Source organism: Sander lucioperca, chromosome 18 (assembly GCF_008315115.2).
Source record: "Sander lucioperca isolate FBNREF2018 chromosome 18, SLUC_FBN_1.2, whole genome shotgun sequence".
Classification (NCBI taxonomy): domain Eukaryota; kingdom Metazoa; phylum Chordata; class Actinopteri; order Perciformes; family Percidae; genus Sander; species Sander lucioperca.
Window position 1 is genome coordinate 4,344,709 of NC_050190.1, and position 13,201 is coordinate 4,357,909.

The 13,201-nt window shown below is 41.9% G+C and overlaps 1 protein-coding gene across 15 annotated transcripts in view; it reads right to left on the minus strand.

Annotated features, from left to right (window-relative positions):
- fgfr3 (fibroblast growth factor receptor 3) overlaps positions 1–13,201 on the minus strand; it is a 95,272-nt gene that overhangs the window by 39,313 nt on the left and 42,758 nt on the right. For all 15 annotated transcript variants that reach the window (XM_035994374.1, XM_035994372.1, XM_031280335.2 and 12 more), the window contains exon 5: positions 7,873–8,042. In XM_035994374.1, the coding sequence (XP_035850267.1) occupies positions 7,873–8,042 (170 nt within the window). The remainder of the gene's footprint in view (positions 1–7,872; positions 8,043–13,201) is intronic.

Here is a 13,201-nt window from a genome sequence, read left to right on the forward strand (position 1 = left end):
AGAAGATGTTAGTGTAGTACAACTATCCCAGCCTGTAAGACTGGATAATCTGAGGATTTGTCTGATTTGCGCTTTGCTTGTACTACCAATACTGACATTTCCGTACTGCAGTTGTTGATAATGATTTATTTCGCAATTATTTATTTATTATTTATAATCGCAATTTTAGTGTTACCTCTCTTTCACAACTACAAATAGTTAGCATTTTCCCCCAGAAATACATCGAGGAAAAGCATGTGAAAAAGCATCCAGACCATCTTGGGAGATTAAGAATGTCCACTGAAAACTGTGTGACCTGCACCAACGCTTTCTAGGAAACATTACTGCCCCAAAAACGTCCTTAAAAAGTTCAGAACGCAAAATATCCCTCACAAATGAACCAAGATAAAGTCCATTAAAAAAAACAACTGAATATAAGAAATGTTCCATAGGATACGGAAGAGGATTAGGGCCATATGTCAAAAATGTATTTGAGTTTAAAGTCAGAATTCTGACTTTTGTTCTCAGTGTTCTAACTTTAAACTCAGAATTCTGACATTAAACTCACAACTCAAATACATTTTTCACATGTGGCCCTAATCCTCTTCCGTAGAAGGAAGTGAGCCTGATGAGATTATATTTATCCGTATAAAAAAATAAAACGTCTCATCTTTAAGGAACAAAGCAGAACACGGTGCATCCTCAGAAAGGCCCCTTTCATCCACTCCAGTGTGAAGACAGGAGGTACTTTTGTAGGCAGGCAATGGACCTTAATGGCCCCCTCAGTCACTACTTTCTCTTACACTTGTGCCGATCTAAAGACACTTAGAGAAAATGACAAACTGTGATGGTAGGCAGTGCTGAGTGGAGAGGACTGCACTGTGCTGATCTGCATGGATCAGTTAGCAAGTCACTTAAAAGTCACCCGTCCAAACCTTGAAAATCAGACACGGTCGCGATTCATTCAGCTGGAATTAACAACGGCTGTCGAATCAAAAATGATCTTGTCATTTCAATATGGATTGCCGGGGGAAGATAGCTTCACCTTGAGGACCCAGTTGGAGGAATAGAGTCTTTAGAAGGCCATTGTCAGGCTGTCAGGACTCAGGGTGCCCTCCCATCTACCCGACCCTGCTAGATGAACCCATCATAGGCAGATGTGAGGGCTGCGACACGGCATGACTCAATGCCCTGTAAGAAAAATGTCCGTCCTGACAATAGATTGCATTCCGTCTATCATGTGTCTGTCTACACAATGACGATTCAATCTTCAGCCAGTTCATGAAAGACTTAATACTGATGTTCTTTTCTGATTGCCTCAGGCTACATTTACATTGCTGCGTTTTAGTTTTTAAGCGGTGTTTTGAGCCGGAAGCGATCTCCGTGCACACAAGTATTTTTAGCTCCGGTAGAAGAACTAATCTCCGTTTAAACTAACACGCCCAAACCAAAATATCTCATAAACAGTGCCAGGGTAAACAGGAGGCAGCATGTATACTCCGCCAGTTGCTGGTAGTTGCCATGGTAATGTTAGTAGCTTGGTCTCAGAGAACGAGACGTCATGACCGATAAGACCCAATCAGGCGGCGAAACGTTGGCGTCAGTGTCAGTGTTACCGAAGGTCTCCATTTGTGGCCGTTGAGACTGCAACACAACCCCGCAGATTCCAAACCAAAACGGGGTCAGAAGTGTTTTCAAATGTCTCCGGTTTAGGGGCTCGGAAACACCAGAGCAGTGTGAATGCGAGGTGTAGACGTAGCAAAAGATGTCCGTTTTTTAAACCAAAACGTTGCAGTGTATATCATCAGCCCTCTCCCCCAATCGGTCGAAGCAGAACGTCGCCCACCAAGAGCCAGGGTCTGTCCGGGGTTTCTGCAACTTTTTCCTCGCCGCTGTCACACCAAATGCTTGCTCATGGCGGGGGAATTCTTGGGTCTCTGTAAATGATAGTGTGATCTCGACCTCCTCTATGTGTTAAGTGTCCTGAGATAATTTCTGTTATAATTTGACACTCTAAATAAAATTGAATTGAATTGCTCTTGTAACTAAAACAGTGTGTTGGATTTCTGGTTTCTTCTCAGTGTAGTTTGAAACTAAAAACCATCACAGTGAACGACAAATGATGCATTTTATGTTTTTCCTGCAGCTTCCAAGAGCTAAAGATGTCACAAATGGACCACGATGGCCGCCAGCGCCAGCAGCATTAGCCACCATGACTGACAGGACAAAGACAAAACAGGCGTCTGTAGAAACGTTTGAGGAATAAAGAATCAGGACACCGCAGAGCTTCTCAGTGTTTTACTGACAGGTGATTTCTGGGGAATTCAGTGCACACTGACACGAACAGCAATGCACGTATGTCAGGATGAAAAAGAGGATCTAAAGGATAACCATGTTAAAAATTAAGGGACAATATAATGGTATCTGGCACATCACTCAACTTAATTGGAGATAATGTAATTTGATTTTTTTGTGCAAATGTGCAAATGTCTGTGGATTATCTTCAGCAGCTGGGACACTGCTTTTAAAAAGAAAAAAAAAAAAAGACATTACTGATGAGTTTTTGAATTCTACTTTTTAAAGGATTTAGCACTGGTGACGAAATTTCATTTATCTCCATTGTGTCGGGCTGGCCAAACAAGCCTCATTTTTTTGCAGGGTGATGATGGGGTTAGCTGCAGAGGTTTTGACATTAGGATATGTGGGCGTGTTACCCCGGACCCCTCTAAAGCCAGGCCATGTCACAGGCTTGTCTGTCACCCAGCACCCTGGTTCTATAGAGGGTGACCTCTCCGTTCACCTCCCTCAAGGCCAACAGCGACCACATGGTGACTGGCTAACTGGATTTTATGGTTAGGGTTTTAAAAAAACAGCTCCGGGACAGAAGGGGGGAGGGAGGGGGGGGAGGGAGAGGAGAAGCATGCGATGATGTTTCAATAAAGACAGAAAGGAACGTCTCAATAACTGCCAACTTCAATCTTACATCACTACCAGACTAAACGCGTGTGTTTAACCCTTGTGTTGTCTACCACCGACTCAAAAATGAGTGTTTTTTTACTACCACTAGTATATACACAACTAACACCAACTTACTGCCACTAGTTTTACACTGATTTTTGGAATACATGGTCAGTGAACCTCATTATATGAAATTACGCCTAATATTTTAGTTAAAAAAAAATGAAATTATGAATTATTTTGACTAGGTAAGATCAGACAAACATATGTTGATCTATAATCACATACAACAATGTCAAAGTTTAGTAACTGTTTTGAAACTTTTTTTAAAAAAATGCTCAAATGCTTTGAAATAGAATAAAACACCCAAAGTTCAACTGATCATTCATTGTACTTGCGAAGAACATTGTATGGATCCATCCATGCTCTTTTTGGGGCCTTTTGGTTGAAAGAAACCCGTATTTCTGATATAAAAAAAACTTTGAAAACGGGTTAAATGGTGCATTTCCATTTAAGGTAGCTGTAGAGTTGGATTTGTTCCAAATAGGAGATACCATCAGTTAAATTATGTACTGAAATCTTAATAAGGACAGATATTATGATGGAATTTGGTTGATGGGAATCCACATAGCTCAGAGCCCGGGGGGGGGGGGTGGAGAGTGAGCCCCGTGGTAAGAGAAACCAGAGAAATGTCTTAATAAGGCCTCAGTCGCCTCATCTCTAGTAGAACTAAACTAAAGCTTGATCACTGAGAATGATGTGAGCAGACAAAGGACAGTATTTTGCAGATGTCTTTTAGTACAACAATGCACTGCAAAAAAGTGCATGTAACTGTACACTGAAATCAGAATATGAATATTTTTCACTGGCAGGGATTTGTTCAATGACAAGTAGGGTTAGGTGGCTTTAAAGTATAAGGTCTGCAAGTTATATAAGGCCAAGTTCACTGAAAGTGAATTAAGAGTCAGTTCTGTATGCTCTGATAAGGTAAGTGGTACAAAAAGTAGATTGTTGTGATTAAGGTGAACTGCCCCTTTGACCCATTTATTTAAAAAAAAAAAAAATCTTTTTTTAAAGGGCAGCATTAAAGAAAGGATTTTAAGGAAGTCTGATAATGTGTAAAAAAGCACAAATGCTGACATTAAAACTAGAGCTGCAAAGATTAATCGATTGATCGATTAGCTGTCAACTATTAAATTAATCGCCAACTATTTTGATAATCGATTAATCGGTTTGAGTCATTTTTTTATGAAAAAAAAAAGTAAAACTTCTCTGATTCCAGCTTCTTATATGTGAATATGTTCTAGATTATTCCTTCCTCTGTGACAGTAAACTGAATATCTTTAAGAACAAGACATTTGAGGACATCATCTTTGGGAAACACTGATTGACATTTTTTTTAAACTGTTTTCTGACATTTAATAGTCCAAACAACTAATCAATTTGTCGGAAAAGAAAGAAATCGACATTGAACTACAACTGCCTGTGTCCAAGTTAACGTACAGCACAAATATAACATGTCCTGTTTGGTTGGACACCTACAAACTTTACCAGCACCATGAGTGCCTGTGTGTTCAGCATGGGTGGCCACAGTGGGAACTAACCTCACAGCAATGGATGGTGCCAAGCTCGCCCCGCTGAGCTATACAGAGCGGAGAATGTACAGGAATTTGTCTCAGTGGCTTGTTGACAACTTAATGTCACAGCTCACCCTGACACAACGCAGTACAAGGCCAACAGTTCCTCACATACGCTGTAAAGGCTTACTATGGATAGTCCGCTATACATAGCAGAACTGTGTAACATTCCATAGGAGTTGAAGCAGGAGAGTGTACAAAAGGGCTACTGCTGGAGAGGGAAATCAACTGAGAGATAGGTATACAACGAAATTAAAGGTGCTACTCTGTGGTGCAAACATAAAAACACACACATTAAACTAAGAACATGGATCAGAGAATGTGAAGATGGTCAAAAGATTAAGGGCCCTATTTTAACGATCTAAGCGCACGGCGTGAAGCGTATGGCGCAGGTGCGTTTAGGGCGTGTCCAAATCCACTTTTGCTGGTTTGACGGCGGAAAAAAGTGTCCGTGCGCTGGGTGCATGGTTCTAAAGGGTTGTACTTAGTGTCTTCATTAATTCATAGGTGTGTCATAGGTGCAATAAACCAATCAGAGTGTCATCTCCCATTCCCTTTAAAAGCCAGGCACGTTTGGACCTTGGAGCATTGCTGTTATGATGGAGGATTTGCACCGTAATATTTTTATTTGTAATCTTTTGCATGTTTGTGTGCTGCTGCGCGTCCCTGTGTGTGTAACAAGCATAGTGTGTGCATGCTGTGCATAAGCCTAGGAGCATTTTACTAATTTGCTGTTAAAATAACAATGAAATGCTGCGTTACTGACTTTAGACCAGGTTTTTGTTGGTCACTGGCGCGATCACTTCGCGCTGCCTCAAGATAGCAATACACCAAGAATGCACCTGAACACACCTCCCTGTAAGACCAGCATACCCATGGGTGCAAAGATGGGCGCAGGTGCATTTGCTAATTAAATGACGTGGGCGCTGGACGGTCTTAAAATAGCAAAGACACTTGCGTCTGGCTTTGTGCCGCGTGCAAGATAGGGCCCTAATACTAGAGTAAATAGTAAAATAGTGAAATCATAAGTTATATGCATTGCACATGATTACGTAAAATGCAAGTGCAGCATAAGTGCTTATGTTTTTTTGTTATTTTATGTGCAAATTGCTTGTGGAAAAAACACTGTCCCTGAATCTGGAGGTGCGTGTTTCCATGTTTTGCACTTTATTGCACTCTTTAACGAGCCATTGGTGAGTCATTTTCTACAGAAAAAGGACACTTAGGAATTTGGGGGATCAGTCAGAGATTTGGTGAACAGAATAAATATCTAAGTGCTGTGACCGGTCAGTTTGGGATTTTTTGGCTGAAGAGCTGTGCAATTAATTCCAATTTTTATCGCAATTTAGATTTTGGCTCCTAACGATCACAAAAACAACATACCTGAGAATAAAATTATTATTTTGCACATGATATTTTTCAAGTAAACTCTTATTTTGTTTTGAAGGGGAATGTTTTCACTGCTTAGCTGTTTTTGAAGTTCAATAAATGCAACGTCTTTCCAAAAGTCAATGAGTAATTGTGTCAAATTATCGTGATTTCAATATTGACCAAAATAATTGTGATTATGATTTTTTTCTCCATAATCAAGCAGAAGCTAGTTTGCTGCTAACAATGCAGACGCAAACTTTATCATCAGCAAATCTTCACGCATACTAAATATAATACTAATACTAAAAGTTGCTGTCGGGGAACTACTTCAGAGTGTCCTGAGGGCTGGTGACAGGTGTGTGTAAATCTGTGTGTGTGTGTGTGTGTGTGTGTGTGTGTGTGTGTGTGTGTGTGTGTGTGTGTGTGTGAGAGAGAGAGAGAGTGGGGACAGAGGGAGGGAGACAACTGCTGTTGGTCTGCTGGGAGCAGATGTTGGAGATCTCTGTAAACTGTTAATAGCTGCAGGATCTCATTACATTTAACTCTTCAAATGCCAAACGTCCACTGGGGGAGAAAGTGCCTCTCGTTGCCTCACTACCAGCTTGACACACAAACAGCTTCAATGATGATGTTAAAAGATGCACAAAGAAATAAAGTTAAGTTAAAAGTTAGCCTTCCCTGATGCAACAGTTCAACATCAAACACCATTTTTCTTTTTTATGTAAATGTCGCAATATTTTGCACTAAAACTATGTGGAAGTTAGTAATGATTGTAACACCTTTACAGGTAAATTATCATGCCTTTATTAAGGCAGCAAGAGGACTGAGAGGGAGAATATATTTTAATATATTTACCTACCTGCCCAGGAACTACGGGCAGAAAATAGCAATTGTGCTACAACCTGGTGTAATGCATCTCTCCTTGTTCTTATACAAGGTTCATGTTTAATTGTGCATTGTCCCTGTTTTAATGAATTACATGACATTACAATAGCACGCAGGGGAGAATCTTCTCCGGGCATGGTTTTAGAATTTATATGTCATTAAGTTTGAGTTTATTTTGAACCATAACACACGTTTTGACTGTTTGAATTCCGATGCTCTTACCACACTGAGTTTGTCTTTTAATCCCACAGCTCAGGGCCATTAAAGGAAGACAAAAGTAAACCAAGCCCTGTTACTTTAAGCAGGGCCATTCTACACGAGAGCCCAGTGTTTAAAGTCAATCCGATGACAAAAGTGCAACAGCTGTTTGCTGCACTGCATTACTGTCAACATTGAGCTATCACGCGAACCACGCATGTATCTGTGCAGCGCAGCAGCTTGACCCTCCCAATGTATTTCCGTCAGCCTAGCTGGGGCTGAGAGCGCCCTGAGTCCTGCTTCCCAGCACTCTGCTTCACACTCCTCCACTTATAGCAACTCACACCAGGGAGCATCGCAACACTCATACTGATCTACTGATGGACACACAGCAGCTCCATTGGACTAGCAGGGGATTAAGATGCCTTGCTAAAAGGCTCTCCGATGGTAGCTCAAGCACCGATGGTGCCCCTGCACCTACTGTGCAATATGCCATTTCTATTCATCCGCACCTTACTGATCTGTATATCTGTGTATAGTGTACATATTACTATTATTATGATAACTCTTTTTCTATTTTTTTCAATTTCTTAGAATACTTTTTGTCTATTGAATGTGTATTTGTGTTATTCTGTGATTACTGTTTTGGCTTCTAAAGTTCACAATACCAGAGTGATCGAGAAAAACGATTATTTTGCACACAACATTTCTCAAGTAAACTCCTATTTTCTCTTGTGTTCTGAAGGGGAATTCAAAAAGTTCTAAACTTCAAAGGGAAAACGTTTTAATATTGACCACACTGACCACAATCAAGGAGTCCTACTTGAAGTCGAAGTTCTCTCACCTTGATTCCTCCCATCCTCTGCTCTCCCTTGAACTCTTTGCCGTTCTTCAGCCAGTGGATGGTCGGCATCGGGTTTCCGGACGCGGCACAGCGGAACTTGACGGTGTTGGCGGCTGGAACCGCCAGGAGCTTTTTGTCCATCCGGTCTGGCCTGGTCCAATATGGAACTTCTGTTGGTGGAACACAAAACAAGGGGTTGCGTGAGTCACGGAGTACTTATTCTCCAAAACAGAACAGACAGGAACATTTAATGGATAGTTGTATGCAGTTGTGACATATATCTCAAGTCTCAAGTCATTCGAGTCGCAAGTGATTTAAGATAATCTATGTTGGGCTAAAGTAAACGCTCAAGTCATTTGAGACTTGTCCACGTCAAAGCATCAGTTCAATTTAGGCAAGTCACGGTCAAGTCCTATTCATTTGAGATGAGCCATGTCTCGAGTCAAGTCTCAAGTCCATAAGGGAATGAGTCATGAGTCTTCATAAGCAAACTGCAAGTTGAGAGGCAAACCTTTCTGGTCAGAATCCTGATCACAAAATGATATAAAATGTTCCCTTTGAAAGTGTAGCTGGGACTCTCAAGTCATTTGAAAAAACTCTCAAGTATCGAGTCATTCCATACTCAAGTCATTTGAAATAACTCTCAAGTATCGAGTCATTCGAGTCTCAAGCCATTTGAAATAATCTATGTCAGGCTAAAGTCTGTTAGAGCAAGTCTCAAGTAATACAAGACGAGTAAAGTCTCAAGTCATTTGATACAAGCCCAAGTCAAGCATCAATTTAATTTAGACAAGTCGAGGTCAAGTCCGAAGTCATGTGAGATGAGCCAAAGTCTCAAGTTATTTGAGACATGTTTGAGTCATATCTCAAGTCCATGAGGCCAAGTCCTAGTCAAGAGTTAATAGTGGTATGTAGCTACATACCATTATTAACCAAGTCCTTTTAATGAATATGGTTCTGTGATAGAAACAGGTCAAAACCTGAGACCAGGTTTTTGTTCCCTTTTGTGACATGAATCTGACTTGCTTTGCCAAGATGTACCGCTTTCCTACCCTAACAGATCACTCCCTAGTTTTCCATTTTCTATGTTCTTAGATCATAGACATTTTTGGGAAAGACCCTCCAGGAATTCATAGATACATATTTTTGTAATTGCTAAAAGATGGCCCAGCCGGTACAACTTGCTCCTCTGTCCTGTCTTCAAATTGGTCCATCTTGGATGAGTTACGTACTTTGCCAGAACAGATGTGAGGTTGTGGTTTCACTGGAGGTCTTCCCTCGCCGCTCTGACAAACAACATAGTGTACCTGTAGCCATTATTATCCAACGTCAAGCCCACCCTTCTGTCCCAAGAGAAACAGTTAAACGGTGTAAAACGGTGTTTGACAGATGCTGAAAGGACACAAAACCTGTGCGTGAAGCGTCACGAAGACCAAACAAAGCTTATAATCTTCTCCCCCCCCCTGATAACAATGCCAGAGTTCATTTGAGTTGTCCAATCCTGAGAGTTTGGAAACCTGTCAGGGCGATTTATTGAGTTGTATTGAGAAGACGGCGGACAAAGAGGGTGTAGCGAGTCAGAGAGGCCTATTGTTCCGCAGTGTGGGTGTGGAGGGTGAGAGCACAGAGGCATGGCTCACTCACTAGTGGGTGTGTGTGTGTGTGTGTGTGTGTGTGTGTGTGTGTGTGTGTGTGTGTGTGTGTGTTTTCAGGGACAAAAGCTGGGGAGGTGGCTGACCGGTCATCAGATGTCTCTTTTACTTTCAAAATGCAGGAGGAGAGAGAGGAGATAATTACCATATCAATGTCTGCACTTGCACTGTGTGTGTGTGTGTGTGTGTGTGTGTGTGTGTGTGTGTGTGTGTGTGTGTGTGTGTGTGTGTGTTCGTACGAGTGTGTGTGTGTGGGTCAACAAAAGTTGAAAAAGTAATTCACCCTCGAGCACCACAGGTTTTTTTTTTTATCTCATTGGGACATCTCAGGTGAGACGTCAATCACAGAATACCTGCCTGTGATTGGCTCTGATCTACAGCATGTGTGCCTGTTTATCATACTGCTTTGTGATTTATTTCTGACACACATTTCTTTGACTCCTGCCATCAAACTTTGGCTTGTTATTCACAGAGTAATTACAACCAGAGCAGGAGAGAGACTCAGTGATGAAAAACACAGACGTATCTTCTTAGAAAGCAAACAAACAGAGCGTCACTCGACTCTATTGAACAGACTGTTAACTCGGCGTGTGTTTGCAAACTCTAATGGAGCAGCTGAGCAGTGCTCCCTGCTTGAGTTAGACTCCCCAGCTCGCTAAGACAAACGCTCTCCACGTGCAACCACACACACACACACACACACACACACACACACACACACACACAGCCTCCACCTTAAAAGGGAAATATCTGTTAGATTTCATTACTTCTTTCTCTCTGTGTGTCTCCTCTGCCTCGGCGTATTTAGAGCGACACTCTGCGCAGCGTGGGACAACCCTCCAAGGAGTCTGAGCACATTGTTTTCTTGGCATCATAATCAGCCACACACACACTCGGTTCAAACTGAAACACACTGACTTTTTTTAAACAGTCTCTCTCCTGTTGTGTGGTCCTCCTCCTCATGCTGCTGCTGCTGCTCCTGAACTCATCTTGGCCTGAAAAACACTGTCCTGCTGCTGATGATTCTTCAGCCACGATGATGTTTTTAACCCAAAATAGGACGCTTGTGTGGGTTCAGCACGTCTCCATGGTTTTTTTCCCAAAAACACCCTGAGATTGGTTTATTCGCTGACCTTTAGCTGTGCTAGCTGCTGTGTTTCTGCTGGGATCACCTGTCAGTCCAACTGAGTGGGCATTGCAGTGGCGAATCCTTCTTCATATTTTCTGGCAATTCATTTTCTGTAAGTGGCTTTTTTGTCCGGTCAGAGCTCACGCTGCAAATGCCAACCACCCTGTTCTTCTTTTACTTGGGGAAATCATCTTAAGAATATGCTTGAGGAAGGAAAAAAATGGGACAAAAATGCGTAGAAAGAAAACCACAATCAAAGATAAAGGTAATTATGAAAACAAGAAAAGATTTAAGGTGCAAACTGTATTAAGTAATAGTACTGTTAAGTCCAATGTGTGGGAATTTCTCCCATCTAGCACTGAGATCATATATCGCAATCAACTCTCTCGCGCCACGCAGTTCAAAGTAAGTATTACAGCTACGACAGCCCTCACGCTTCAAAATGCCAAGATGACATCCACGTCTTCATCCAGCTTTCCCTCTGGCGCTTTCAATGCGCTATGTTTGCCATGTTGAACATATACGAGGTAGTCGAGACTCGGGTAATTTTTTTCCTCTCTGCATACAGAGTCAGAGATCATCATCCAACGATTCGACGACAGTAGAGACAGGCAGAGGACGCAGACGAGGGAGAGGAGAGAGAGGAGGTAGAGGGAGACAGAGGTACAGAGAGGCAGAGGTGGATCGCATGCGGTAGGAGCAGGGCAAGCGACAGAAGAGGAAGGAACAGAGGGCCCCCAAACTAGCCGAGCTGCCGCGGAGAGAACCGGAGCCATCCCACGACAAAGACGTGCAACGTCTACAAGAGGGGTGACAGCTGGAACCGCTACAAGATCCCGAAGATTGGTGTTTTTCGAGAAAGGAGCTTTATCATGTGACAGCGAAAACACGAAAGGCGGAGCAGTATGTCCTGTATGTCCCTTAGCGGCGAACGTTTTTCAAGATGGCACATGAATATGGAGCGTCTACCCCAGTTCATGCAAACGCAAATGTAAAATTTCAAGCCAATAGGAATACTTGGAATTGATGGTGGTGGTAAATACTCATGAAAAAGGACAAGTTTGTGAACGGGCAACACAGATTTTGATAATGAATAACTAAAAATGCACGACTGTATTCCTGCCGTGCTGTTTGTTTGGTTTTACACCTTCACACACACTAGCACACACATTCACTAGATATGTCTACTGGGGGAAATAGTATTCTATTACAGCTACCAGCTGCATTTAGATATTCTTCTGAAGCATCATCCAAACGTTTCTGAATACTTTCAGTTGGTTTTAAATAACATAATACATGATTTGACAGCAAATACAGAGCTGCTTCATCTTTCAAAGTTTGACAAGATCCCAAATGGATCTGTACTTGGGCAAGTCCAAATTTTCTATTATCGCTGGCAAGCAGGTGATATTTTCAGTCACTTTGGTTGCAAGTTAGAAGAGTATCTCAATATTCTACCTAATTTCAATGGTACTCGGTGGAAAGTTAGGCCATGGTCCAAACAAAAGTATTATTATTAGTTATTCTTTGGTGGAGATCCAGGAGCTTTTCTAATGACTTCTTTTCTTGTAAGATAGGGCTTTTTATTTTTCACTACTACTGCACTCACTCACAGGAAGGAGAATCTGTCACATGATGTATCCCATGATAGTCTGTCACTGTGTGTATAATAATGCAGAACCAGAAGCTAACTGCTATAACTTCAGAGGCCTGTGCAGCCTTGCAGTGGGTAGCACTTTTTTTGTTAACCCTCCTGTTGTCCGCGGGTCAAATTTGACCCATTTTCAAGAAGTTTCTATATCAGAAGGTTTCTTTCAACCAAAGTATCAAAGAAAATAATGTTGATGGTTCCATATAACACTCTTCACAAGTCAAATAATTGATCAGTTCACTACTTTCATTGAATTTTTATAGTATTTGGAGAAAAAAATGACAAAAATGTCAGTGAAAACCCACACACACAAGAAAACCGACAAAAACATCAGAAAAAGTGACAAAAAAATTGGGGAAAAACTTCCAAAAAGTTGTGAAAAGTGACAAAACAGTGGGATAAGTGTCGAAAAAGGACAACAAAATGTTGGAATAAAAGTTTTTAATTTAAAATGTTGACCCAGAAAAACAAAAACGACGGGAAGACAACACGAGGGTTAACAAAATAGAGCATGATTATATTTTCTTTCTATTTGCACTAAGCTTTGCAGTTCCAAGTGTTCCACGCACATGGAAACACACCCACATACACAAGCCCTGTATCTCTCTGTTCCCTTTTCCTCTGACTCCTGGCTCTGTGTTGCGGGTCGAGGGAGCGTGACTGTGGCTCTCTATAAACCCGACTCCGGTGCAACAGCAATTAGCTGGAGCAGGACAGCGCGGTGCTGGTCGCCACGGCACAAGGCCCTTCAGCGCTCAGACACCGATCTGGGGGGAAAAGGAGGAGGGGGTTTTGGTAATTGTGTAATTGTATAATTTGCCCTCGCTGACGCCTGCGAGCACACAGGCAGATTTCATTACAGATTACACTGGGGTTCTTTTGAAGGCACGCTGCCCC